Source organism: Panthera uncia, assembly GCF_023721935.1.
Source record: "Panthera uncia isolate 11264 chromosome E2 unlocalized genomic scaffold, Puncia_PCG_1.0 HiC_scaffold_19, whole genome shotgun sequence".
NCBI classification, from domain to species: Eukaryota; Metazoa; Chordata; class Mammalia; order Carnivora; family Felidae; genus Panthera; species Panthera uncia.
The window spans coordinates 17,562,963-17,590,231 of NW_026057588.1; the positions used below are offsets into that span (position 1 = coordinate 17,562,963).

The 27,269-nt window shown below is 41.4% G+C and overlaps 1 protein-coding gene across 3 annotated transcripts in view; it reads right to left on the reverse strand.

Annotated features, from left to right (window-relative positions):
- Positions 1–27,269, reverse strand: part of GARRE1 (granule associated Rac and RHOG effector 1) — an 86,339-nt gene that overhangs the window by 50,180 nt on the left and 8,890 nt on the right. For 2 of the 3 annotated variants that reach the window (XM_049621019.1, XM_049621020.1), the window contains exon 2: positions 4,670–5,970. In XM_049621019.1, coding sequence (XP_049476976.1) covers positions 4,670–5,164 — 495 coding nt within the window. In that variant the 5' untranslated portion in view covers positions 5,165–5,970. Of the gene's footprint in view, positions 1–4,669; positions 5,971–18,231; positions 18,286–27,269 lie in introns of all 3 variants that reach the window. The other variant, XM_049621018.1, reaches the window with a different exon arrangement.

Sequence of the window (27,269 nt, forward strand, 5' to 3'; positions counted from 1 at the left end):
CTTCAGAGAAGGGCTATTAGCACCATTCAAGCCATGTTGGAAGCAATAATAATAAATGATGACAACTGGGTAAAGTGTTTCAGAAACACTAATCACCTCTGATCTTCACCAGAACTCTGGAAGGTGGGTGGTAATTCCATTTTATTTTTTTTAAAGATTTTTTTTAAGTAACCTCTACTCCCAGTGTGAGGCTCGAACCCACAGCCCCAAGACCAAGAGTCACACACTCTATCGACTGAGCCAGCCAGGTGCCCTGATAATTCCATTTATAATTCCATTTTATAGATGGGCAAAGTGAGGCTTAGAGAGTTTAGAAGATTTGCTCAAGACTATACAGACAGAAGCAGAGTCATTTTCTAAACCCAGATCTTCTGACCCCATGCCTCATAACCATGATCCTAGCGCTTGTTAACTAGTGAAACACTACAGTTACAACTCATTTCTCTACCAGTGACATTATAACCATGAGATTGGGAAGGTAAGGGGCAAAGTCACTGACAAGTCCAGACAGGACAGGACTCATGCACACCAGGTCTGTCCCAGAGCACAGAGTGAGCAGCCGCAGTTCCTAGCCAGGCACCGAGATCAAGGAGCACATCCTAGACCTGGCTGTGAGTAAGGGAACAGAACAAGCATGCTTTGGCCCCCCTCTAGGGTGGGACAGTGGGATCAGTACTTTGACTTAGGTTTAAAATGGTGACGGGAATGCAAGCTGGTGCAGCCACTCTGGAAAACAGTATGGAGGTTTCTCAAAAAACTAAAAATAGAACTATCCTACGACCCAGCAATTGCACTACTAGGCATTTATCCACGGGGTACAGGTGTGCTGTTTCAAAGGGACACATGCACCCCCATGTTTATAGCAGCACTATCAACAATAGCCAAAGTATGAAAGGAGCCCAAATGTCCATCGATGGATGAATGGATAAAGAAGATGTGCTATATATATACAATGGAGTATTACCCAGCAATCCAAAAGAATGAAATCTTGCCATTTGCATCCATCTTGGATGGAACTGGAGGGTACTATGCTAAGTGAAATTAGTCAGAGAAAGACAAAAATCATACGACTTCACTCGTATGAGGACTTTAAGAGACAAAACAGATGAACATAAGGGAAGGGAATCAAAGATAATATAAAAACAGGGAGGGGGACAAAACATAAGAGACTCATAAATATGGAGAACAAACGGAGAGTTACTAGAGGGGTTGGGGGAGGGGGGATGGGCTAAATGGGTGAGGGGCACTAAGGAATCTACTCCTGAAATCATTGTTGCACTATATGCTAAACTAATTTGGATGTAAATTAAAAAAAAAATTGAAAGAAAAAAAATAATAAAATAAAAAGTAAAACGGTGATGCATTTGAACACTGAATTCAGGGCTGTCCTCAGTCACAGTCCTCGGCTAAGCTCCTCAGCAGAGAAGTCCTACCTAGCCAGTCAAGTTCAGCATTGTGAGGCCCCAGGGATGAATGTTAAAGAGTCTCTCAAGGCCTTGCCGATAAAACCCTAAAAAGACCAACAGGAAAAAACCCAAATGCCTAGCCATTCCATGTGAATTGGTGAGTATTCTGAGGGTAAGACCCTTATTGGCCCATGGCAGTACCTAAGTTCCAGAAACAACAAATACTGCTCTGTGGAAAAAGCAAAATGTTAAGTCTGCGGGCCTAAACTTGGCAATCACACTTTAGAATTTACTTATAAGTCAAGCTGTTTGAAACTTAGAATACACCCATAGATTCTAAAACCCATCAACAGCACTTAGTTTCCAGTCTAGCCTCCAAAGCCTGTTTAGCCTATTATGTACAAAAACATGGTAGTATTCCAGCTGTCCTAATCACATTTCAGTGGGGAAGCCAAGTCAAAATCCCAAACCACAACAATTAGAAATATTTCTCCTGGGGCGTCTGCGTGGCTCAGTCGATTGGGCGTCTGACTTCGGCTCAGGTCATGATCCTGTAGTTCATGAGTTCAAGCCCGGTGTCAGGCTCTGTGCTAACAGCTCAGCGCCTGGAGCCTGCTTCAGATTCTGTGTCTCCCTCTCTCTCTGCCCCTTCCCCACTCACGCTCTGTCTGTCTCTCAAAAATGAATAAAATTAAAAAAAAGTTTTTAAAAAAGAAATATTTCTCCTTCTCAGCTCAAGTGGTCCATGATGGTCCCAAGAAAGCAGAAGGGCCAAGGTAAGTGCAACTTCAGCCCAGTAGCTTCCTAAACCCCCAGTCCTCAGGGCTGGTTCCTCCTGCTCTAGTTGTCCACTCGCCAGGCAAGGGTTGGAGGGCAAAAGGGCCATGACTAACTCTGTCTCCTCTAGCACCTGGAGGCATGGGCTGAAAAAGAGCTCAAAGATGTTCAAGTTAAAATAAAAGCCTTTCGCCTTATTTTTCAAACCACTCTCGTCTGAAAGTCTAAAAACAAAAAGTGTTTATGTCATTACAGGATGAGAGCTGTGACAGGCTGAGTCTAATACTGTATAACCCTTTCTGAGAGGGCAGAGTCCCTAACTGCTCTCTTGCCACATCTCTGTAAAGCAGCGACCAGGCACACTGGTGGCTGAACAACATGGTCCTTTCTGTAAAACAAACAAAAGCCAAAGCTGTACATTTGTGCATGCGCACATATGTACCCAGACAGCAGTCTGGAATGGCACACGCTGGCCAGCTCACGGTGGCCACTTCTGGGAAACAGAATGGGATGGGAGAGTAAAGCAGCAGTTTTACATTTCACCTTTTGAATTTCTTTTGAGAAGTACATTTTTTTTAAGTTTATTTATTTATTTTGAAAGAGAGACAGTGGGAGTGTGGAAAGGGGCAGAGAGGGAGGGAGAGAGAAAATCCCAAGCAGGCCCTACACTGTCAGTGCAGAGCCCAACATGGACTTGATCTCACAACCCTGAGATCATGACCTAAACCAAAACCAAGAGTCGGCAGCTTAACCAACTGAGCTACCCAGGTGCCCCAAAAAGTATATTAAAAAAAAAATGCTTTGTGTATATCTTACACATGTAACTCAAAAAATACTTGAAACTATCACAAGCCATTTTAAAAACACTTCAAGATGGTAATTTCCCTGAATATAAAATGTGATCATAGAAATAATCAGAAATTTAAAATATACTTGGACAGACTCAAAAGAAAATGACCAGCAGGTTCAGTAAACTACAGCCCACGGGCCAAATCCAGTTCAACAGACAGATCCAGAAGGTAAGACAGGTTTTTACATTCATAAAGGTTATTAAAAAAGCAGAAAGGAACATCTGGGTGGCTCAGTCAGTTAAGTGTCCGACTCTCGACTTCGGCTCAGGTAATGATCTCGTGGTTCATGAAACTGAGCCCGGCATTGGGCTCTGTGTTGACAGTGCAGAACCTGCTTGGGATTCTCTCTTTCCCCCTCTCTCTGCCCCTCCCCTGCTTGTGCGTGCACTCTCTCTCTCTGAAATAAACTTAATTTACTATTTGCTTGGTACAGAAAGTCTGATGATCCCTAATTTACACCAATAATACTCTTTTCTTTCTTTTTTTTTTTTTTAATTTTTTTTTTTAACGTTTATTTATTTTTGAGACAGAGAGAGACAGAGCATGAACGGGGGAGGGTCACAGAGGGAGACACAGAATCTGAAACAGGCTCCAGGCTCTGAGCTGTCAGCACAGAGCCCGACGCGGGGCTCGAACTCACAGACCGCTAGATCATGACCTGAGCTGAAGTCGGATGCTTAACCGACTGAGCCACCCAGGCGCCCCAATAATACTCTTTTCAAATACGGTTCTAAATTCTCTTGGAAACACCTTCAAAATCACTTTTAAACAATACAAATTAGTCACATTATTTAATAGCTTACCTTTTTTATACCCCCTAAATTCACAGCAGTATAAATTAACTTGTTTAGCCACCCTAACCACCAGAGTTGGCTCAGAAGACGTGATTTCCTAAAATCAAATTCAGCCCCAAGACGGAAAGGGGCATTCTCTGTTCTAGCATTCAGGAACCTAACCCCTGACACGTTGTTAAAATGCACAAGGACATGAGAAATCAAACTCAGAAGAACTCTCTGAGCAGCTAACAATGATTTTTAAAATCTAGCAGTGACACTAATTAGTGACACTAATCTAGCAGCAGATCAGTTTAATAAATGATTTCCTAAATGAAGGAAATAGATCATCTTTATTCTGAATGAAATGTGTATTCTAATCTTACGTTCTAATCCAGAGCCCTGAAAGAGGGAGAATACTTCATTTCGATTAACAAAGACCCTAAGAAATATATCAATTAATTTAGAACTGGAAAAATAATTTATCCCGTAAACATGTGTGAACTTTCTACATTAAACCAATGGTTCCATATAATGACAATTCACAAAGTTCATGCTCATATTTAGAACTCTCAGTCCCCACTATGTACTTTTAACAGTATGCTATTCAGAACTAAAGTTTCAACTTCAAAATTGAAAGAACATAAAATACAGGCTGATTTGTTTAACAGTCTTTTAACCTACTTAATTTGCAATGAAAGCAATTTAGAACCTGGTACTGCACAGTGTTTTACACGGACAGAGTCTCAACAGAAAGAAGATGATCATCACTGTCGTGATTTAGGAAAAAAATGAAAACCACATTCTCACTTCCCTCTGGAATACATTTTCCTACCCAAGTATGACACAGAAGATACTCTACCTCAATGTCCTGGAGGCTGAATTCCTTCTGATCTGTAAAGTTTGCGGCCCCAGCACTAAGTTCCATCAGCATCTTGGCGATCTCGGGCTTTATGGCTGAAGTCAGCCGACTGGCTGCTTCCATGACGTGCTCCTGCACATCTTTAAGCTGCATGGCTGCCTTGGAGTAGTGAGAATTCCTAAACACAGTGCTGAAGAGATCCGTGAGGAAAGTACTGGCACGGCAGAAGACGTTGAGGGCATCCAGGTACTTGGAGATGCCCTGCTGGATGTCGGCGATGGGAGTGGAGTGGGGCATGGCGTGGTGGCAGCTGCCCGCAGCGGTCAGGCTGCCCAGGGGGGCGGTGGTGGCCGTCGACGCCAGGGGAGCACTCAGTGCTCGGCCCAGCTCAGGCATCGGGTACTGCTGGTGCTGCTGCACCTTCTGCTTGGACCCGCCAAGCAGGAAGCGCCGCTTGTAGTCCATTTTACTGTCCTGGGCGCTGCAGCAATACATGCGGGAGGGGTGGCTGTCCCAGTGACCGTGAGCGGGTCAGGGTCCTGATTCTATTTTCTTTCCCCCCAGAACTGTAGCTAGGTATAAAAATAGTGGAGTTCTGCAAATCTAAGTTTTAAAAAAGGCATTTCCATGAGGCAGGTGACCATGTGACCCAAAGTAGATGCAAGAACGACAGGTTTATGTAATTAATATTTTCAGTGTAGGCAGGACCCCTGACCAAAAATAAACATGTGTCCAAAATGCTGTATAGGAACTGTTAGCATTCCACTCTCTTAATAAAAAGATATGCTTGCCGAGAAAAATGTTTACGTATAATTGCTTTGCAAGAATATTTTGGTACTTGTATTTACAATGGCAGAAAAATAACTTAACTTTTAAAAAATGTAATATAATGTAATATAATGTATCTTCAATATACCAGAAAAGTTAGAACCCCCAAACCCACAAGCTGATCAACAGCAATTTAAAAAGCAGTCCAGTTACTTCACACTAGGTCCTGAAGAAGGAAGATCAAACCTCTGCAGAATGTTGACAGAGCCTGCCTGCCAAATCCATTCACCTGCAAAGCTTCTTCTCAATGCAAAACATTTCCAAATTTCCTTTGATGTTTTCTGAAAACAAGCGTTTTTTTTAAAAATGGCATTTGTTATTTTAAGTCTCCTCCTCCTTTCTTTTTGTTTGCTGAGGTAGCAGTTTCCTTGTAACAGTAATAAGAGGTGCTTCCAGACTGGGCTGGCCCTCAATTGTAAAGTCTGAAGCAAGAATGCGCCGCCGATGTATTTGTAAGGCCTCTAAGTCATTTCCTGTGAGGGGGAAAAATAAGATAAAGTTAGGAAAGTTACAGGACAATGAGGAATTCTGAAACATTAACTCCTGAAATGCTAAAATCCACAAAGGCGGGCTATAAGTAAGAAATCACAGACAACCTTACAAAAGCAGGTAGGGGAGCTAGAGTTGAACTATGACATGGTGACTATTAGAAAATTCTTCAAGTTGTACAAAAATAGTGCAACCAGGAAGGTTTGATTCCACACCAACCACTTCAAAGCTGAGGCTAACGGGGCCTGGATTTGTGATGGTATTTGGCCTAACCCTTGATTCCTCCCCAAAGAGCTCATAAATTCGCAAGGGGATCAGGAGAGTATCCAGACCACGGTGAGGATGGTCAACAAGTACAGCAGTCATAAAACCTTAAGGGGGACTGGAAAAGAGAGTGAGGAGCAAAAACAGAGAGATATCAGAAGGTTGCTACAAAGAAAATGTTCCCGTGAGGTAGCCCCTGACGGAATGATAGGTTTTCACAAATGCAAAGGGATGGGTGGGGTTCCCCAGCTCCAAGGACCACCAGAGCAAAGGCCCTGAAACAGGACGGCACAGAGGGCATTCAGGATACTCCAGCTGGGCGGAAGCGCAGTGCACAGACAGAGCCTGGTGTGGTGAGTGGCTGACAGGAGGTCTGCCGACAGGATTCTCCTCGTCCCCACCTAGGTTCCCCTCTGGATGTTCAAAGGGAAGCCTGGCGGGGTGTGTGCTGGTTCTCATACCCTGGGGCACCTTCTGTAGAAACCCCGGCTCTGCACAGGTGTAAATAGCAACATCTGGGCTTCTCTGGTTACCCTTTCTGGTACCTTTAATGTTTATTTATTTTTGAAAGGACAGAGCACAAGCTGGGGAGGGACAGAGAGAGAGGGAGACACAGAATACAAAGCAGGATCCGGGCTCTGAGCTGTCAGCACAGAGCCTGCCCGACTCAAGACTCGAACCCACAGACCGCGAGATCATGACCTGAGCTGAAGTCGGATGCTTAACCAACTGAGCCACCCAGGCGCCCCTCTGGTCCTTTAACCGTGAAGTAGTGTGACTCTTCTCAAACAGCTAACATCAGGGTTCACATTTGCCTGAACTATCTGTTCTCCCAAATGTAACAATAGTCCGAGTCTATTTTACCGAGTGTTATACTTAGTCCCTGTTAAACTACAAACTACATGATCTCTGAATATAGTTTGGCCTACTTATTGATAAGTAGGTTTTCTTTCTTTTCATTTTACTTTTTCGTTGATAAAAAAATACAAGTCACACTTTGTCGCTCATCTTGGCCAACTACCACGCCTTTACAATTGCACAAGGAACGGAGGAAGGTACGGAGGCTAAAAGAGCAAGAGATGAGAGAAACACACATACACTCTAAAGGCGTAGCAACTCTAAGCCAGGTAGCATGTAAGTACAACTAAACTGGCTGCCATTTGCAGCTCTGTGTTCAAGAGAATCTTAGCTCTTAAAAAATCTGGGGTGCCTGGGTGGCTCGGTTGGTTGAGCGACCGACTTCGGCTCGGGTCATGATCTCACGGTTTGTGAGTTCGAGCCCCACATCAGGCTCTGTGCTGACAGCTCAGAGCCTAGAGCCTGCTTCAGATTCTGTGTCTCCCTCTCTCTCTGCCCCTCCCCCACTCATGCTGTCTCTCTCTGTCTCGGAAATAAACATTAAAAAAAAATCTCATAAGCTTTTTATTATTTTTTTTATTAAATTTTTTTTCATGTTTATTTATTTTTGAGAGAGAGAGAGAGACAGAGCATGAATGGGGGAGGGTCAGAGAGAGAGAGAGACACAGAATCCGAAGAAGGCTGTAGGCTCTGATCTGTCAGCAGAGAGCCCGACGCGAGGCTCGAACCCACGAGCTGTGAGATCATGACCTGAGCCAAAGTCGGACGCTCAACCGACTAAGCCACCCAGGTGCCCCTCATAAGCTTTTTAAGAAACAACATATCAGACAACTACTTGTAAGAAATGTTCCCAAATGTTCTTTTTTCAAATTTATGACAATAAGGAAATCCTATCTATCCCTACCCAAGTGCTCTATTATAACCGATGCAGCTTTACAAATTCTGATGTACAACAGAAGTCCTCAACAGGAATGCTGTTTACACAGAAACCATGTGGTCTATGAAAGAAAATCATCGCCTTGAGCTGGCTATAGTGAGCATCTTGCGCAGTTCTGAGGAGCACTCTTTGTTCTGTGTGACACACGGGTGCCTGTGGCTCTGACAGTCCACCCCCATTCCTCTGCTAGTTGGTCCTGAAAGGCCAAGAAGACCCATATACTTACCTAATTTTAAAGAAAGCATCATAAACATTATACTCTTTTTTCACTTCACGTATTTCCAAAATTTATTTGAATCAAACTTATAACGCTTAAAGATAACACTATTTCACCAAATTCATCTACAAATTCAAAATCAAAATCTAAACCACCTTTTTTTATAGAAACCAGCAAGCTGATCCTAAGATTCATATGGAAATGCAAGGGACCCACGATGCCCAAAACATGTATTAGAAAAAAATATGTTGTTGAGGAGCCTGGTGGCTCAGTCGGTTAAGCGTCTGACTTCGGCTCAGGTCATGATCTCACGGTTCATGAATTTGAGCCCGGTGTTGGGCTCTGTGCTGATAGTTCAGAGCCAGGAAGGATACTGCTTCGGATTCTGTGTTTCTGTTTCTCTCTCTCTCTGCCCCTCCCCCGTTTGCACTTGTGCTCTCTCTCTCAAAAATAAATACACATCAAAAAAAAAAAAAAAAAAAAAAGAAAAAAATACATTGGAGGATTCACACTTCCTGATTTGAAAACCTACTATAAAGCTATAATAATCAGTGGAGTACTGGCATGAGGAAAGACACATAAATCAATGGAAATAGATAAACATTAAAAAAAAACAAAAAAAAAAGAGCAACAAACAAAAACAATACAAGTATGAGCAACAACGTGGAGAACCTAGAACTCTCATACAGTGTTGGTAGGAATCTGAAATGATGCAAACCACATCAAACAGTCTGGATGCAAACCGTCTGGCAGTTCCTCAAAATGTTAGAATTGCCATATGACCCAAAATTCCACTCCTAACTACGTACCCATGAAAACTGAAAATACAAGTTCATAGAAAAACTTACACATGACAGCTAAATAAAATCATAAGCAAAAAACTTATACACAAATGTCCATGGCAGTATTATTCATAACAGCCAAAAAGTGGAAACCACCCAAATGTCTATCAACTGGTAAATGAATAAACAGGATGTGGTATAGCCATACATATCATTCAGCCATAAAAAGGAATGAAGCACTGATAAATGCTACAATGTGGACGAACCTTGAAAATATATGGTAAGTGAAAGAAGCCAGACACAGAAGACCATACAATGAGAGATTCCACTGACATGAAACATTCAGATAGAGCAAATCTACAGAGATAGATAAAAGTAGGTTAGTGGTTGCCAGGAATCAAAGACACATAGAGAATGGGAAATGACTGCTAATTAATACAGAGTTTCTTCCTGGGGTGATAAGGATGTTCTGGAACTAGATGGTGGTGATAACCATACAACTTTGTTAATACAATAAAACCCACTGAATCACACACTTTAAAATGGTAAATTTTATGGCATGTGAATTATATACCAATGAAAAAGGAGATACAGGAAAACATATATACCACTGGCTTCCAGAAATGTCTATTTAGGATAGATGAACAAAGGTCTGATAGGCTACATCTGAAAAATGACCCACTGGTTCCTGGGTAGATCTGCAGCACTGTGGGTAGTTACTGACTAACCAGGGTGGTGATCACCTGGGTGTTTATTTGGAGGTAAAAAACTAAGCACTGTTGTTATAATTTGTGCATTTTTCTAAGTTCAGCAAAAAATTTAAGGAAGATGGGGCACCCTGGTAGCTCAGTCGGTTAAGCATCTGCCTCGGTTTTGGCTCAGGTCATGATCTCACAGTCGTGAGACTGAGCCCTGCATGGGGCTCTGAGCCGGGGGTGGAGCCCGCTTAAGATTATCTTCTCTCTCCTTCTGCCCCTCCCCCACTCAAGCTTGCTCTCTTTCTCTCTCTCTCAAAAAAAAAAAAAAAAAATTAAAAGAAGAAAACAAAAAGTTAACTAGCATAGAAAGGAGGGACACTTGGGTAGGGAAAAAACACTGAGGGTGGGAAGGGAAGAGTGGGACCTGAGAGGCAGTAAGACAGAGATTACCAAATGGCTGGTCTCAGTCAAATCTCCTTCCTTCTTTATAATAAACCAGTGGGGCCACGAATATGTGCATTGCACTAGTCTGAAATGTGTATGCTTATATGACTAATTTGGAGTGTAAGAAAAAGTTCTAGATTAAAAGCTTTGGCAAACTCTAAGATTCAGACCTAATCCAAACTGCAATTTCACTATTAAGAAGAGAGCAACAGGGATGTCTGGGTGGCTCAGTAGGTTGAGGGTCTCACTCTTGATTTCAGCTCAGGTCATGATCCCAGGGTCATGGGATCGCGGCCCGCATCAGGCTCGATTCTCATTCTCTTGAGGCACCTGGGTGGCTCAGTCGGTTGAGCATCTGACTTCGGATCAGGTCATGATCTCTAGTCTGTGGGTTCGAGCCCTACATAGGGCTCTGTGCTGTCGGGCTCTGTGCTGTCAGCTCAGAGCCTGGAGCCTGCTTTGGATTCTGTTTCCCTCTCTTTCTGCTCCTCCCTAGCTTGCACTCTGTCTCTCAAAAAATAAAACAAAACGTTAAAAAAAAAAAAAGATTCTCATTCTCTCTCCCTCTTCCTCTCTCTCCCTCTGCCCCTCTAGACCCTGCTTGTGTGCACTCTAATTAAAAAAAAAAGAAAAGAAAAAAGAAAAGAGCGACAGATTCATGAAAATAAAAACATGTAAAGAAAGAGGAGGGGAATGATATCCAAAGTGCTGCCACTTACTCTGCAGTAAGGACCTCTAAAACTTCTCTTTTCCATAAAAACAATAAGAACACTGGCCAAAATGGTCAGAATCAACTTTTTCCAAACTCCGGAAACTAACAGGCTTCCAGAAAACTGGAGAACATCTATTCAAGAAAAACAGCTGAATTTCAGTATGAATAGTGAGTTCTATAGCATTTTAACTTGACCTAGTTCCATTCCCTGTTCTCTAACTCTGTGATAGAGTTGAAAACTAATAGCTACATTTGCAGTGAAAACCAGAAGGCGGGCAGCCACCAGAGGGAGCAAAACTGGGCTAGAGGTCCTACAAAGATTCCAGTCCCTAGAAATTAAAATTATTTGACCTATCTGGTAGTTCCCTGAAAGATCCCACTTCTCTATCTGAACTGACATGGAACTCACTTGGAGATGGGAGAAAATCAGCTTTCCAGAGTTCCCATATTCTATCACTTAAAATGGTCAGTTTTCAAGTAAATCTTACAAGACATGAATGAAACAAGAAAGTTTGACCCATACACAGGAAAACAAACAACAGAAAGAATTCCTGAGGAAACTGGATTTACTAGACAAAGACTTAAAACCAGCTATTTAAAAATACATTGAAAGAACCAAAGAAACCATATGTAAAGAACTAAAGGAAAGTACGATAGTGCTGTCTCAGCTAATAAAGAATACCAGTAAAAGATAAAAACTGTATTGAAAAAAATAGAACCAAACAGAAATTCTGGAGTTTAAAGATATAATAACTGACATAAAAAATATACTAAGTGGTTCAACATAAAATACACTACGTGAGCAGGAGTCAGCACACTTGAACATAAATCAAAATCATCCAGTCTGAGGAGCCTCAGAGACCTGTGAGACACCATTGGGCATACGATGGGATTCCTACAAGGAGTGGAGGGACAGGCACATATTTGAAGAAACAACGGCCAAAAACTTCTCAAATTTGACGAAAAACAGGAATCTACATGAAGCTCAACAAACTCCAAGTAGGATAAAATAATCAAATTGCCTAAAGCCAAAGAGAATCTTGAAAGCAGCAAGAAAGAAGCAACACATCATGTACAGCTGACCCTGTCATTTATAGTAGTTACATTATATAAGGTCACCATGCAAACTGTAATTTGCAAATACTGAATCAATACTCTTAGAAGACACACAGAATTCAATTCCTATGAGTCTCTGGTCATAACATTTTCATCAGTCAATACACAACCTTGTTTTATTTGTTTCTCTTTAAACATCTTATTTAATATATATTGTTGATTCATTAATATTGAACTAACAACCAACAGGACTGTACCTCATGCCTTAATGAAGCTTATCTAACACATGTATTTTATCTATATGGCACATCATAGCTTTCTTAGGCTTAGGAACACTTGACAGCTCTTTAGTACTATGCTTGGGGTCTTTTTAAACAGTGAAATTGCCAACATAAAGCATAAAAATGCAAAAACCATGGCATTGGATAGATTATGGAATAGACACCTTACAATCTAAGAGTTGAAATAAGAAGGCAGAGCATCACCTTGTTTGACAGCCACAGGGGTGTGCACACTGGGCAATTCAAAATTTTTTGTTAATCTGCACATGTCCAAAAATGACCATAATAGCTTCACAAGTTCTGATTTTATATTACAAATAAATTTTAGTCATTAAGTCAATCCACAAATATAGAATCTGAGAATAGTGAGGATAGACTATACAAATATACTACCTGAAATACCTATATTCCCAACATAATGGGGTATACCTCTTCTCAACAATTTAATATACAAAACATCAACCTTTGAAACAAATAATCACAGAGTTAATGAACATCTTAAAAGATACACAAATGGGGTGCCTGGGTGGCTCAGTCGGTTAAGCGTCTGACTTCGGCTCAGGTCATGATCTCACGGTCCGTGAGTTCGAGCCCCGCGTCAGGCTCTGTGCTGGCAGCTCAGAGCCTGGAGCCTGCTTCAGATTCTGTGTCTCCCTCTCTCTCTGGCTCTCCCCCATTCATGCTCTGTCTCTCTCTGTCTCAAAAATAAATAAACATTAAAAAAACAATTAGAAAAAAAAAGATACACAAAGGTTGCTCTTTAAGTACTCAACCCTGAATATACTTTTTTTTTTTTTTTTAATTTTTTTTTTCAACGTTTTTTATTTATTTTTGGGACAGAGAGAGACAGAGCATGAACGGGGGAGGGGCAGAGAGAGAGGGAGACACAGAATCGGAAACAGGCTCCAGGCTCCGAGCCATCAGCCCAGAGCCTGACGCGGGGCTCGAACTCACAGACCGCGAGATCGTGACCTGAGCTGAAGTCAGACGCTTAACCGACTGCACCACCCAGGCGCCCCAACCCTGAATATACTTAATGTAATATATCAACAGTTCCATTATGTGCAACCTGTCAGGATTTCATTGTGATTTAAAAAAAAATTTTTTTTTTAAATTTTTTTTTTTCAACGTTTTTTTATTTATTTTTGGGACAGAGAGAGACAGAGCATGAACGGGGGAGGGGCAGAGAGAGAGGGAGACACAGAATCGGAAACAGGCTCCAGGCTCCGAGCCATCAGCCCAGAGCCCGACGCGGGGCTCGAACTCACGGACCGCGAGATCGTGACCTGGCTGAAGCCGGACGCTTAACGGACTGCGCCACCCAGGCGCCCCAAAAAAAAAAAAAAAAAAAATTTTTTAATGTTTATTTATTTTTGAGACAGAGAGAGACAGAGCATGAACGGGGGAGGGTCAGAGAGAGGGAGACACAGAATCTGAAACAGGCTCCAGGCTCTGAGCTGTCAGCCCGACTCGGGGCTTGAACTCACGGACCGAGAGATCATGACCTGAGCTGAAGTCGGCCGCTTAACCAACTGAACCACCCAGGCGCCCCTCATTGTGATTTTTAAAGATTCAAGCCTATATAAGGTACAATCCATCTGGTATTTAGAAGTGTACAGTTTATATAGACAAATTTATGCTTTAAGAGAACAATTACATCTGGTGAATCATTTACTCCTTTTCCCTTCAAGAATGTATTATTTAAAAATTTTAGGTATAATTAATATACCGTGTTATGCTAGGTTTCAGATAGAAGGAATGTATTATTTTTTCAAATAAAAATAATTTTTCTAAAATCCAAACAAGTTGGGGGATTGTGTTATTAGTCATTAAACATTTTATTTTAGGGGTGCCTGGGTGGTTCAGTCGGTTGGGTGTCTGACTCTTGATTTTAGCTCAGATCATGAATGATCTCGCAGTTTGTGGGGTTGAGCCCCGCACTGGGCTCTGTGCTGACAGTGTGGAACTTGCTTGGGATTCTCTCTCTCTCTCAAAATAAATGAATAAACTTAATATATATATATACACACACAAATAAAAAGACTGCTGTTCTTTTGTTTTTTTGTTTTTTTTAAAGGGATGCCTGAGTAGCTCAGTCAGTTGGGCGTCCAACTTCAGTTAAGGTCATGATCTCATGGTTCATGAGTTTGAGTCCTGAATCGGGCTCTCTGCTGTCAGCACAGAGTCTGCTTCAGATCTTCTGTCTCCCTCTCTCTCTGTCCTTCCTCCAATGGCACGTGCATGTCCACACACGCTCTTGCTCTCTCTCTCCAAAATAAATTAAAAATAAACTTTTTATTTTAGTGCTAAGTTCACAGTGAAAAAGAATCACTTAACAAGCTAAAATATGTATTAAAATCTCCTCATTGTTTGGTTTGCATATAGCTGCTTCATCAAAAATAATTACTTCAAACAAAAAGGCAATAACCAGTGCTGGTGAGGATGCGGGGAAATTGGGCACTCACACATTGCTAGTAGGATTGTAAGATGGGACAGTACTTTGGAAAAAACAGTTTGGCAGTTCCTCAAAATGTTAAATATAGTGTTACCACATGACCCAGTAATTCCACTCCTATGCACATACCCAAGAGAAATGAAAACTATATGTTCACACGAAAACCTGTACATAAATGTTCACGGCAGCATTACTCATAGTAGCCAAAAAATCGAAACAATCCAAATGTCTGCCCACTGATGAGTAGATGTGGTACAGCTATATAATACTGGATGTATATATATTACATACATGTAAAGGAATGAAGTATTGATACAAACTAAAATGGATGAACCTTGAAAACACGGCTAAGTGAAAGAAGCGAAACACAAGAAGCCACATGTTATATGATCCCATTGATACGGAATGTTCAGAACAGGCAAATCCAGAGACAGAAAGCAGATATGTAGAATGGGGAGTTACTGCTAATGGGTACAGGGTTTCTTTTTGGGGTGATGACAAAGTACTGAAGTTAGATAGTGGTGATAGTTGTACCACCGTGAATATGCTAAAACACACGGTATATAAACTATATCTCAATAAAGCTGTTATTTTTAAATGAATTTTTAAAAAATGAATTTAAATAATAAATCTTTCATTGCCATTTTCCTTTCGTAACTTCTCATTTTTTTTTTTAATTTTTTTTTCAACGTTTTTTATTTATTTTTGGGACAGAGAGAGACAGACAGAGCATGAACGGGGGAGGGGCAGAGAGAGAGGGAGACACAGAATCGGAAACAGGCTCCAGGCTCCGAGCCATCAGCCCAGAGCCCGACGCGGGGCTCGAACTCACGGACCGCGAGATCGTGACCTGGCTGAAGTCGGACGCTTAACCGACTGCGCCACCCAGGCGCCCCTCGTAACTTCTCATTTAACAGCAAAAGGTACATAATAAAAAACAAGTTTCCCAGGGACACCTTTATTTTTTTATTTTTTATTTCTTTTATATTTTTTAATGTTTATTTTTCAGAGAGAGAGACACACACACACACACATAGAGCGTGAGCAGAGGAGGGGCAGAGAGAGGAGGAGACACAGAATCTGAAGCAGGCTCCAGGCTCTGAGCTGTCAGCACAGAGCCCAACGTGGGGCTCGAACTCACAAACTGTGAGATCATGACCTGAGCCAAAGTCAGATGCTCAACTGACTAAGCCACCCAGGTGCCCCAAAAACAAGTTTCCCAGGGACACCTTTAATGCCAGCGTTAGTCTCCTTTTCGTACTTCATCAGAAAGCTGTACTTAAATGCTGCTAACCAGAATCTAGAAACGTCGGTGCCAAAAGGGTCCATAAAGATCATCTAATTTAAGCCCTTCAATTTACAGATGAGGAGGAAAATCCCAGGATGCTGAACAGCTGCCCTAGACCATAGAGCGCCGGGATCAAACTTGGGTGTGTGGATTCTCAGAGCTCCGAACACATATGTAAATGTTCTGTTCTGAACTATTCCGACTGGCAGACAGATTAAGCTATGCTGTAGCAACAAATCCTGAAACAAGTGGCTTAACCGGACAGATTTATTTCTTGCTCACATGAAGTTCAGCATGGGTCTGGCAGCCCTTCTTCAACTTGTTGTGACACGATCAGAACTTGTGTTTTCCAGGGGCGCCTGGGTGGCTCAGTCGGTTAAGCGGCCGACTTCGGCTCAGGTCACGATCTCACGGTCCGTGAGTTCAAGCCCCGCGTCGGGCTCTGTGCTGACTGCTCAGAGCCTGGAGCCTGTTTCGGATTCTGTGTCTCCCTCTCTCTGCCCCTCCCCCGTTCATGCTCTGTCTCTCTCTGTCTCAAAAATAAATAAACGGTAAAAAAAAAAAAAAAAAAGAACTTGTGTTTTCCAGTCATCTCAGCACAAAAAAAGGAACTCAGACCTACTCTTCACTACTTCCCACTGGAAGCAACACACATCACTTCCCCTCATGGCCCTTTGACTAGAATTAGTCACATGGTACCAATGTAATGACAAGAGAGGCTGAGAAATGTAGGGGCCCATATGGAATATTGGGTAAGCGTTACCATCAGCCATGGCTGACAACCCAGCCTTGCTGGGTGTTGTGTAGTTCTGACTAGGTGGTGGATGCAATTCTGATCCCACACAGGAGAGGCTGTTTGGTAACACAGAGTCCTCAAAGATGCTTTCCAGATGCCAGGTGATTCCCACATGGGCTGCTCCGGGACATGGTTCTGTGTTGTGTATATGTATGTGGAGTTGGGGAGTGGAAGATCGGGGGGGGGGGGGGGGGGGGGGGGGGGGGGGGGGGTGGGAAAGGTCATAGACTCTTTTGAGAAACTGATGAAAAAACACTCCTAGTCAAACACATATCCAAAACACTGAGGTCTCCCTTCAGTTTTGGAATTGGAGCCCTAGGTGAAGAACCACCTGCCCTCCGTACTCCCCGTGCCTCAGTGAGAACCTGTGTGTATAATCCCTTCTAACAAGACCACTTAAGTCCCACAGTCAGGTGGGTTCTTCCCCAGGCAGAGAGAACACACAAGCCCCTTAAGAAGATGAAAACTGGCTTTTACTTTTCTTAACAGGTCTGTTTGTTCCTGTGCTGATCTTTGCTATAATAAAACTAGACAGTGTTGAATTTAAGGAAATATGATGGAATTGAAATAACACTCAGGTTCTATCGTTTTCAAACAGGATTTTGCCAAGAGCTAAGAAGCAGGAAAGGTGGTGACATCCATTTAAGGAGTTGTCTTCACGGCGGTGATAACATCCCCTGACAAAATACTGTTGGATGGGTGATGGGTACCTGAGATCCATCAACCATTTGCTCTACTGCTGTGTATGACTGAACATTTCCACAATAAAAAGTATAAAATGCACACAGACATGCACAGAAGCACCTGGATATATCTCTTTTGTTATTTTTTACATAAAATTCTTCTCAACGCTTAATGTTTTTCTAATGCTTTCACCCCATATTTATCTGCCTGAAGGGCTAAAATATGTTCAATCTATTTCAGGACATTTCTGTATTTTCTTACAAAGAATTTTCACTGGGAAAATATTAATCACTTATGAATCCATTATTCATATGCATTGTGGAAGTCAATATACATTGTGAAAGACCTCAGTAGTCAGTTGTAGCCAAGACCTGTAAGATTTAAGTATTTTATTCATAAGCTTTAATGATGCCCAAGATTTACAAACACATAGCTGAAGAGGACATTTTAGTAGATAAGTCACGTTTTTTCAACACCACAGTAGTTTGCTAAATTCTCAATAGATTAAAATTGAACCCAGACCTGATTATGTCATTTAAAACCTTCCTTTCTGCAATCAAAGTCATCAGCAATTTCTATTTCAAACAATAACAAAGAACATGCTTGAAACCAGACAAGTATAAAAAGAGTTTTCTTATACTCCTAACTGATATCAAAAATGGTTTGGTCAGCCTGAGAAAATCTGAAAAGCTTCCCTTTATAGAGAGTACAGTGGATAAGAGTGTGACCTTAGGGACCGACTAACTGGGTGGGATCCTGGCTCTGCCACTTACCAGCTATGTGACCTTGGCAAGTTCTTTAACCTCTCTGTGCCTCAGTTTCATCATCTGTAAGATAGGGATAATAACAGTAACTACTGTTATGAAGTTAAATGAGTTTATACACATAAAGCACATAGAATGACACCTGGCACATATTGAGCACTAAATGATGAAGTTGTTATTGTCATTCCCATACAATAAGTGAGAGTAGGCAGGCCTTGTTATCTCTGTTCGTCTGGAGAAAAGTACAGACAAAGGTCCTGGAAAGGTCCCAACCCCGGAACTAAGTAGAAATCTATGTATCCTAGGGCAGGAGGCATCACATGTTTCAACGATGTGATAGCTATGATTTGGGAATACAGAGAATAATTATAAATCCATTTCAGTCATTAGCCAGCAGAGAAAATGGGAGTGAAAAGCAGTCCTGTTGTCTGCAACGGTATGGCACAAAGTGGCTTCACTTCAGAATGACGGGCTAAATAAATAGGCACACATACTTACCTTCCCACTGGCCCCAAATCCTAATGAAGTAACCATAAAGACATTGACAAGGGAATCACAACATAACAGTGATGAGTAGGGCTGAGGGATATAGTCTATTTAAATGCTGGCCACTTTCCAGAAGATGAAGAGAAGGCAGAGGGAATTATATGATACAACAGACCACAGCCGAGCTAAACACTTCCCAGAACACGCAGAGCCAAAGGCGGGCAGAGGGACAGAGCCTTTTTTCCTGGAGGAGCTGTATAAACACCTGGCTTTGAGTCAGCAGGTACAGAAGTAAGGAGTGGGAAATAGGTTCATCAACTTGATCTCCATACTTCTGATGGTTGGTCACTTAATCAGCTAACTCCTCCTATGGCAAAAGGACTGCTGGAAAAACAGGAACCTTTTCTCAATTACCTATATATATATATCATCAACCCAGTTCTTCACTGATAAGGATCATCAGACAGTAGACTTAAAAAAACAAAAATGAAAAACAAACACAAAAACCAAAAAACCCCGAACAACCAGAGGACACAAAAGGACACCTAGGATGAAAAGCAGATTGGACTCCAGAAGAAACATAGATTTTGTCCCTGAAAAGAAAGTTTAACTGGTATCCTTAGAGAGATATCAGATAATGCACCCTTAAAACAAAAGCAAGCAAACCATAAAGGAGGCAGAGGAAGAATTCTTGAAAATAAGAAATATGATTGCTAAGATGAAAAACAAGGGAAAAATAAAATGAGAGTGGAGTAGGGTGCAGGAGATATGCACACACATTTGCTTATATATTTTAAAGTAAGCAATAGAAGAATAAATCAAAAACCAATAAAAATGTTACTATGTGGTACAGAGTAAACAAGGGCATGGAAGAAAAGCCATTCATTCTCTCAATCTACCTTGCTTTATAGTTTTATCTTTAGGACTAAGTAAATATTTTCTACAACTAAAAAAAGAAAGGTAAATCAAAAAGAAAACAATCCCTAAAAATAAAAAAAAAACAACAGAAAAATTAACCTAAACTATCAAACAGTGTGGCATAACCACACAGAGAAGGATTATTTCAAGTTGAAAACAGTATTTTTACTGTAACTCTTTGGTGTTACTGCCAACGAAGGAGAACAGACACAAATATAAAATCAAAGAAACAAAAATCCTTTAACGATTCATCTGATTTTGAGATATTAGCCTGAAATCATGATTTACCTTTTTCTTTCCAAAATGTACATGTTTACTTTACTAAAAAGACCTAGAAGGATTCACATCTCAGTTGTAATGAATGTCCCTAATACTATTTCCCACCCCCAAAACCAGAGCTCCTTAAAGAAATGGCTGATTCTAGATCTGGGGTCAGAAACAAAAAAGATAAGCCAGGAATTCTTATCAGGCCAGGCAGCAAGGAATTCTTCTAATGTGACTCCTGTCAAAAGGACTCAGACTCAACCTGAAGAATAAGCTGTATTAATGGCCAATAATGGGACAATTTAAGCATACTAAATAAATAAATGCATACTCTCCTAGAGCAAAATTCATTAAATATATAAAAATTAATGAGCTTGGACTTGGCAATGACTTCCTGGATAAAACACCGAAGCATAGGCAACAAAAGAAAAAAACAGACAAACTGAACTCATCAAAATTAAAACTATTGTGCACCAAAGGACACTATCAACAGAGTGAAAAGGCAACCCACAGAATGAGAGAAAATGTATGTAAATTATACCTCTGAAAGGGGATTAATATCCAGGATATATAAGATCTACATACAACTCAAAATAAAAAACAAAACAGAAACAAAAACAAAAACCCCAAACCAAACAATCCAGTTTTAATACGGGCAAAGGACGTGACTAGAAATAAACAAATGGCTAACAAACACATGAAAAGATGCTCAACATTACTGATCATCAGGAAACTGCAAATCAAAACCACAACGACATACCACCACAAATCCATTAGGGTGGCTATTATAAAAAGAAAAAAACCACACAGAAAATAACATGTTCTCAAGGATATTGAAAAATTGGAACCCTGGGCATCACCAGTGGGTATATAAAACGGTACTGTCGCTGTGGAAACAGTACAATGGTGCCTCAAAAAATTAAATGTATAATTACCATAAGATCCAACAATTTCACTTCTTGATATATACACAACAAAAGAAGTGAAAGCAAGAACTTGAACAGATGTCTGTACGCCGACGTTCATAGCAGCATTATTCATAACAGCTAAAAGGTGGAAATAAGACGAATGTCCATCAATGGATGAGTGTAAACAAAATTTGGTACCACCATAAAATGGGATATCATTAAGCCTAAAAAGGAAGGAAATTCTGATACATGGTTCAACATGTTCATCCACGTGGCAAGCTACTTCTCTAACTTGTCAGGCCACTGTTCTACAGAAACCTGCAGTGGTGGCAGTATCTGGGTACTTAAGTGCTACAGGGAAGAAGGCAGAGATCATGGTCCCTACTTCCAAAGTCACAGCTAGGTAACAGGATCATCAAACACTCTGTTTCTCAAGCTCAGGTGGAGAGTGAAGAGGACAGGTGGGTGGAGAGTACAGTGCTGGTGATTTCTCTGGGGAGCCTGTCCTTTATCTTTTATATCTGTTTACAGCATCTTTCACTACGTGCACGCACACGCATGCACACCTAATTTCTGTTGTCAAATATGTTCATCTGTTCTTCAGTGTCAGGTTTTGCAACTTAATTTACTTGCCAAAATTAATGATCAAGCGTAGATGAACCTTTCGAAAAAGATATATAAATGGCCAATAAGCATACAAAAAGATGCTCAGCATCATTAGCTATCAGGGAAATGCAAGTTAAAACCATGATACCACTTCACAGCAACTGAGATGGCTTTCATAAAAAAGACAGACAATGCCAAGTGCTGGTGAGGATGTGGAGAAACCGGACTCCTCATATACGGCTTGTGGGAATGTAAAATGGTGCAGATACTCTGGAAAGCAGTCTGGCAGTACTTCAAAAGGTTAAAAATAGAATTACCACATAACCGAGCAATTCCACACCTACGTATACACCTAAGAGAAATGAAAAACATGTCTACGCAAAAAACCTGTATATGAAGTTTACTATTCATAATCGTAAAAACGTGGGGACAACCCAAATGTCTATCAACTGATGAATGAACAAAGAAGACGTAATTTAGCAGCCATCCAATGGGATATTATTCAGGCATAAAAAGGAATGAAACATTGATACACGCTACAACACGTACGTGCCTTGAAAACGTTATGCTAAGTGAAAGAAGACAGACACAAAAGGCCACATACTACAGGACTGCATTAATATGAAACATCCAGGATAGGCAGATCCATTGAAACAGAAAGTAGATTAATGGTTGCCGAGGGCTGGGGGATGAGAAGAATAAGGAATGAATGCTAATGGGTACAGGGTTTCTTTTTAGAGTGATAAAAACATTCTAAAATTGATTATGGTGGTGGCTGTAGAATTCTGAATGTACTAAAAATCACTGAATCATATATTTTAAATGGAAGAATTATAGAGTATGTGAGTTATATTTCAATAAAGCTGTTATAAAAGAAAAAAAAAACATGAACCACTCCATAAACAATTCCCTCTTCAAAGAAAAAAATACAGAATATTTTCTCTCCTCTCCAGTCTGTAACAATGTAAATCTAAATCTACCCTTGATAATGTGGAGACGCCACAGGAAATTCTTCAGGGAGATTAGTGAAGTTATTGTCTGTGAAGTTCAAAGCCCAATCATTTCCATGCTCTTTGTCAGTTCAGAATGACACAAGCCATATTTAGAAATGCGCTCCAGAAAAATGCTTTGAAGAATTTTATTCTCAACATTCATGAATTTAAAATATCTATCCAGGCAAGAGAAAATGCCCGAAAGATTTAGTTCTTTGTTCTCTGAGTCCTAGGACTCTACTTTTTTGGCTCCCCTTATCTGTTATCACACTAAGAAGAGTGAGGCAATGCTGACTGAGGAGATGTTAGCTCTCCTAAGCTCCACTCTTGTCCCCCTGGCCATTCTTAGTGGCCTCTTTGAGCCACTCGTCCCCTGACAGACCTGAAGCACTATGGTTCCCCCAGAGTTCTATGCTGTGCCTTGTCTGTTTCTATTATCAACATATTCTCCCTGGGAGGATCCCCAAATCCATCTCTCTAGCCCAGATCTTTCTCCTGTGCTCCTGATCCCAAATATTCAACAACCTTCCGGACAGGTCCTCAAATCAAGTGCCCACAAACAACCCTCCCCGTCTTCCATTGCTCCTTTCCTGTCTTAGTGAACGTCATCGCCGCCTACCTACTGGATCCACCATCTCTACCTGTGAGCCAGACGCCTGGGTGCTATCCTCTACTCCTCACTCCCCTCTACAGCCACTTAATCATTTAGTCGTACCCTTCCTGCCTCCTTAATAGCTCTCAAGTCTTTTCTCTTCAATCTTTATTGGCGATCCAGAGTTCTGATCTTCTTTTCCTCTTGCTGGAATTACACAGGAGCCTCCTTCCAAACTCCTGGACGGCTCCATTCTGGTTGCTGTGTCATTGTTTTAGAGCCAATTTAATTATCTACTCTGCTGCTTAACATCACTTACGGCTGTCCACAACGCTTCCCAGCTGTCTTCCCCCACCCCACTGCCCACCACTGTCCAGGTCTTGCTTGTGCCATCTTCCCTCTTACCATCTACGTGCTCAGTTCCCTCTGCCTGGAAAGCTCTCCTGGTTTATTCTCACTTCTCTTGGATGTCTAACTTAGAAATCACCTCCTCTGGGAAGCCACCTTGGCAAAAAGTGAGCTAGGAGTCCCTCTGTGTGCTACTGTACCACACTGTTTTTGGCCACGTCTTAGCATTATCTTTACTGTATTTAACATACTGCATCACACTACCAGTTTGCGTGTTTCCCTACCACCTCCAACGCTCGGGATCATGGAGCTCATTCAAGATATTCAAGAGTGCTAAGTACACTGTAAACATTCAACAGGTATTTGATGAATGATGAGTACATCCTCAGTATTTATTTAATGGTGATTTTTATACAGTCAGTGTTGCTGCCCACAGAGGCAGTGGTTAAGTGCTAGAAATAAGGCTCTGCTTAAAAAAAAACAAAAAACAAAAAACAAAAAACAAAAACAAAACTACTGATGACATGTCATGTTCACACAAGCACTCCTCAACAAAACAAACCATTTATCAAGCGCCGACAATCTGTCAAGCATTAAACCATGCTTTAGCTACATAATCTCATTTAATCCTTGCTAGAACCCTAAAATAAAAACAGCTGACATGAACCAAGTGGGTATTCAATACTAGGCTTTGTGCTATGCACTTTACATGTTATTATCTAATTTAATTCTCTCCATGACCCTGTGAGGTAGGTGAAGCATCTAAAGAGGTTAAGTGAGTTTTTCAAGTTCTTGCCACGTGGCTAAGGTAGGAGTCACCAAGAGAACTGGGTTTGGGGCCTGGCAGTCTGCTGCCAGAGGCAGAGCTCTCCACCGCACTATCCCACCTCTGTCAAATATCTAGATGGCAACATTCTGTTTATCACTCTTAGAGAATATGGCTTAAAGCTGTAGTCTTGGAAGTGACAGGAAGTTGAGCTGGAGTAATGAAAAGTAAAGAGATTTCTCTTTAGGAGATCATACCCATATCTATTCTTGATGACACCCACATTCAACTCTGGTCAAGACCCCTCTCTCCCTCCCTCCCTCCCTCCCTCCCTCCCAGGACTAGACCCATGAGACATCTCCTCAGGTCCTTCAAACTATACTTAGTCATCCTTCCACTCCCTGCTCCTCTTGCTGTATTTACTGTCTTGGTTAAAGGCACCTCCAACCATGAGCCTAAACCCAAGATGTTGCCCTACGTGGGCCCTGTCCTGGTCCCTTTGCTTTCTATCCCTTACATTCAATCCCACAAATTCTGTTCACCTGGTCTACAGCAACTGCTCCATAAATGTTAGCTATTGTTACTGCTACATGCAGTAGCCTCTAAATGCCTCTCATTTTCTTCTTTATACATGCAGTAGTCTTCTGGAGCAAGCAAGACAGGACTGAGAGAGAATGCTTGCCATGAGGACCAGAAGCCAAGCTGTCAGATGTTCAGACCCAGCTCTTTCAACTGAAGTACGCAGAAGGGAAGATGTACCTCAGCGTTGGAACCCAACATTGTATTTTATTCCATTTTACAAAAGTAGAAGTCAGCATTCAATCCTTTAACACAGTGGTTCTCAACAAGTGGAGGAGAGGATACTTCACACACATACACACACATGCACCCACCTCAGGGGACATTTGGCAATGTCTGGAAACATTTTTTGGTCATCACAACTGGGGCAAGTGCTAGGGGGTAGAGGCCAGAAATGCTAACTATCCTATGATGCACAGGGCATCTCCCTCGTTCATCCAAAGACAATTACCCGACCCAAGATGTCCACCTTCCGTGTTCAAGTTACCTAATGTGTAAAAAGTTACTTCTCTCTGGGAAGAGGATACACACTTCCTACATAAGTTCAGCTATCACAGGTCCACAATACAGTAAGAGTTATCATGGGAAAACAAGTGGTAAATGCTAAACAGTGGCTTAAAAAGCAAACACCATTATGAGTTCAGGGGAAGGAGAATACCACAAAGGCTGAGGCACTCTTCAAAGATCTCAAAGAGCAGACAGGGCTCTTTAGTCCCCTCCGAGCCTGCCAGTCAAGGCTCCCACTAAGTGACCAGAACCCACCTTTCCAGCTTTACTTGGAACAGGTCCCTTCAGCCTATCCTCTGCTTCTGCCAGACTGTTCACCCAGGACAGCAGCTAGGCCACGACGTCCCGCTCCTACTGTTATAATGGAGAAAACCTCTCACCTACTGCACAGAAGCCCTGCCCTCCTACTGAGCAACACCACACCACACCAAGGGTAAGGAGGACTCGTCATCATCTCAACCCAATCATAAAATCAGGTTCCTGTGATTCCTACAGGAAAGAGGTAGCGAAAAGACTAAGGTGGAAAATGTTTTAAATGGCTCAGGCCCTAAGGCCTTGTCCTCTGCCACCCCAAATCAGTGCTTAGCAGCAGCCAGCCAGGAGCTGCCTCATTTCCTGTAGTTGCTCGGTAAAAATAGGAAGTGGGGGAGGAAGTTCGCAAAGCAGAAACAAAAGTAATCACTGCCTAGCTTCCTGAACACAAATCACTGAGCAGGGAGGGTATCATTAAAACATCAAAATGGAAAGGCAGGCATGGAGAGCCAAAGCCAGAGCAAAGGAAGTGACACTTCTGGGTCCACCAAGCCCAGATTATTTCTGTGCCCAGGAGACTGCCCCCAAATAAAAATATGTGCAAAACTGAACACTAGCCTATTATACGAACACAGTTTCCATGGAACTAACGTTAATTAGTTAAAGAATGTTAATTTAAAGAATCATGCAAAAACTCCGGAAACATTAAAGTTCTATCGGGGTAAAACATGTCAGTGAAAAAGTTTTAAGGAGGCCAAGATTATTTTTTTTTCTGTTCAAGAAATGACTACTAAAACTACTGTTAATGCAAAACAAAAACTTACTGAATAACTGATCAGTTGACAAAATCCGAAGTTCATGTATCCTAAAGTGAGCTATGAAAACTCAAGGACATAGAAAAAAAAAAAAAAAACCCTACTAAATAGACTCTAATCAATGTTCGAATTTACAATAGTTAAAATAAAGATGTTACTATACCCATCCCACAGCAACACCTTGAACCCTGTGAATGGTGCCTGAGTGTTCCAGGAACCCAGGATATCAGTGCCTGCGGTCAAGGAGCTTCTGGTCTAAGAGGGGAACTAACTGTCTCCACACGTGATGTCTGACTGTCTCCTGTCCTGACACTTGCTCTGTAACACTGTAACATTTATCACCACAAAACAGGACATTCCTCTACAATAACAAAGCAAGTTGTCATTAGTGGGTCTGAAGAGCTTTTTTTATTTAGTAATCTACAAACAACTGATAATTTAAGCAGAAGAAAAAAATTTTCTAACCATAAAGTCAACAGAGTTGAAATTCAGTTTCAAAATAGCACAGGCAAAATAAAAAATAAAAAAAAAAAGGCCAAATGTGTTACACAGTCATATAGATGAAGGGCAATTTTGTTTAAATTGAGGGTATTTTGGGGGTGGGGAGAGAAAGGAAGATCAAAGACTAGTTTATTTTTTTTAAGTTTATTTATTAATTTTGAGAAAGAGAGTGCAGGAGAGGCAGAGAGAGGGGGAGAGAGAGAGAGAGAAAATCCCACACTGACTCAGCACTGTTAGCACAGAGCTGACACGGGGCTTGATCCCATGAACTGTGAGATCATGACTTGAGTCGAAACCAAGAGTTGGACACTCAACCAACTGAGGCACCCAGGCGCCCCAAGACTAATTTATTTTTGTAAACAGCATATCAATAAGTAGAAAAGTCAATGAAATGGATGGTAATCACCATATATTCAGTTTCATACCAAGAAAAATGGTGAAAATTTAATGGGAAAAAAAATCCATTATGGGTCCTCATGAGGAGAGATCTAGCTAGGTATTGAATTTTTTCGT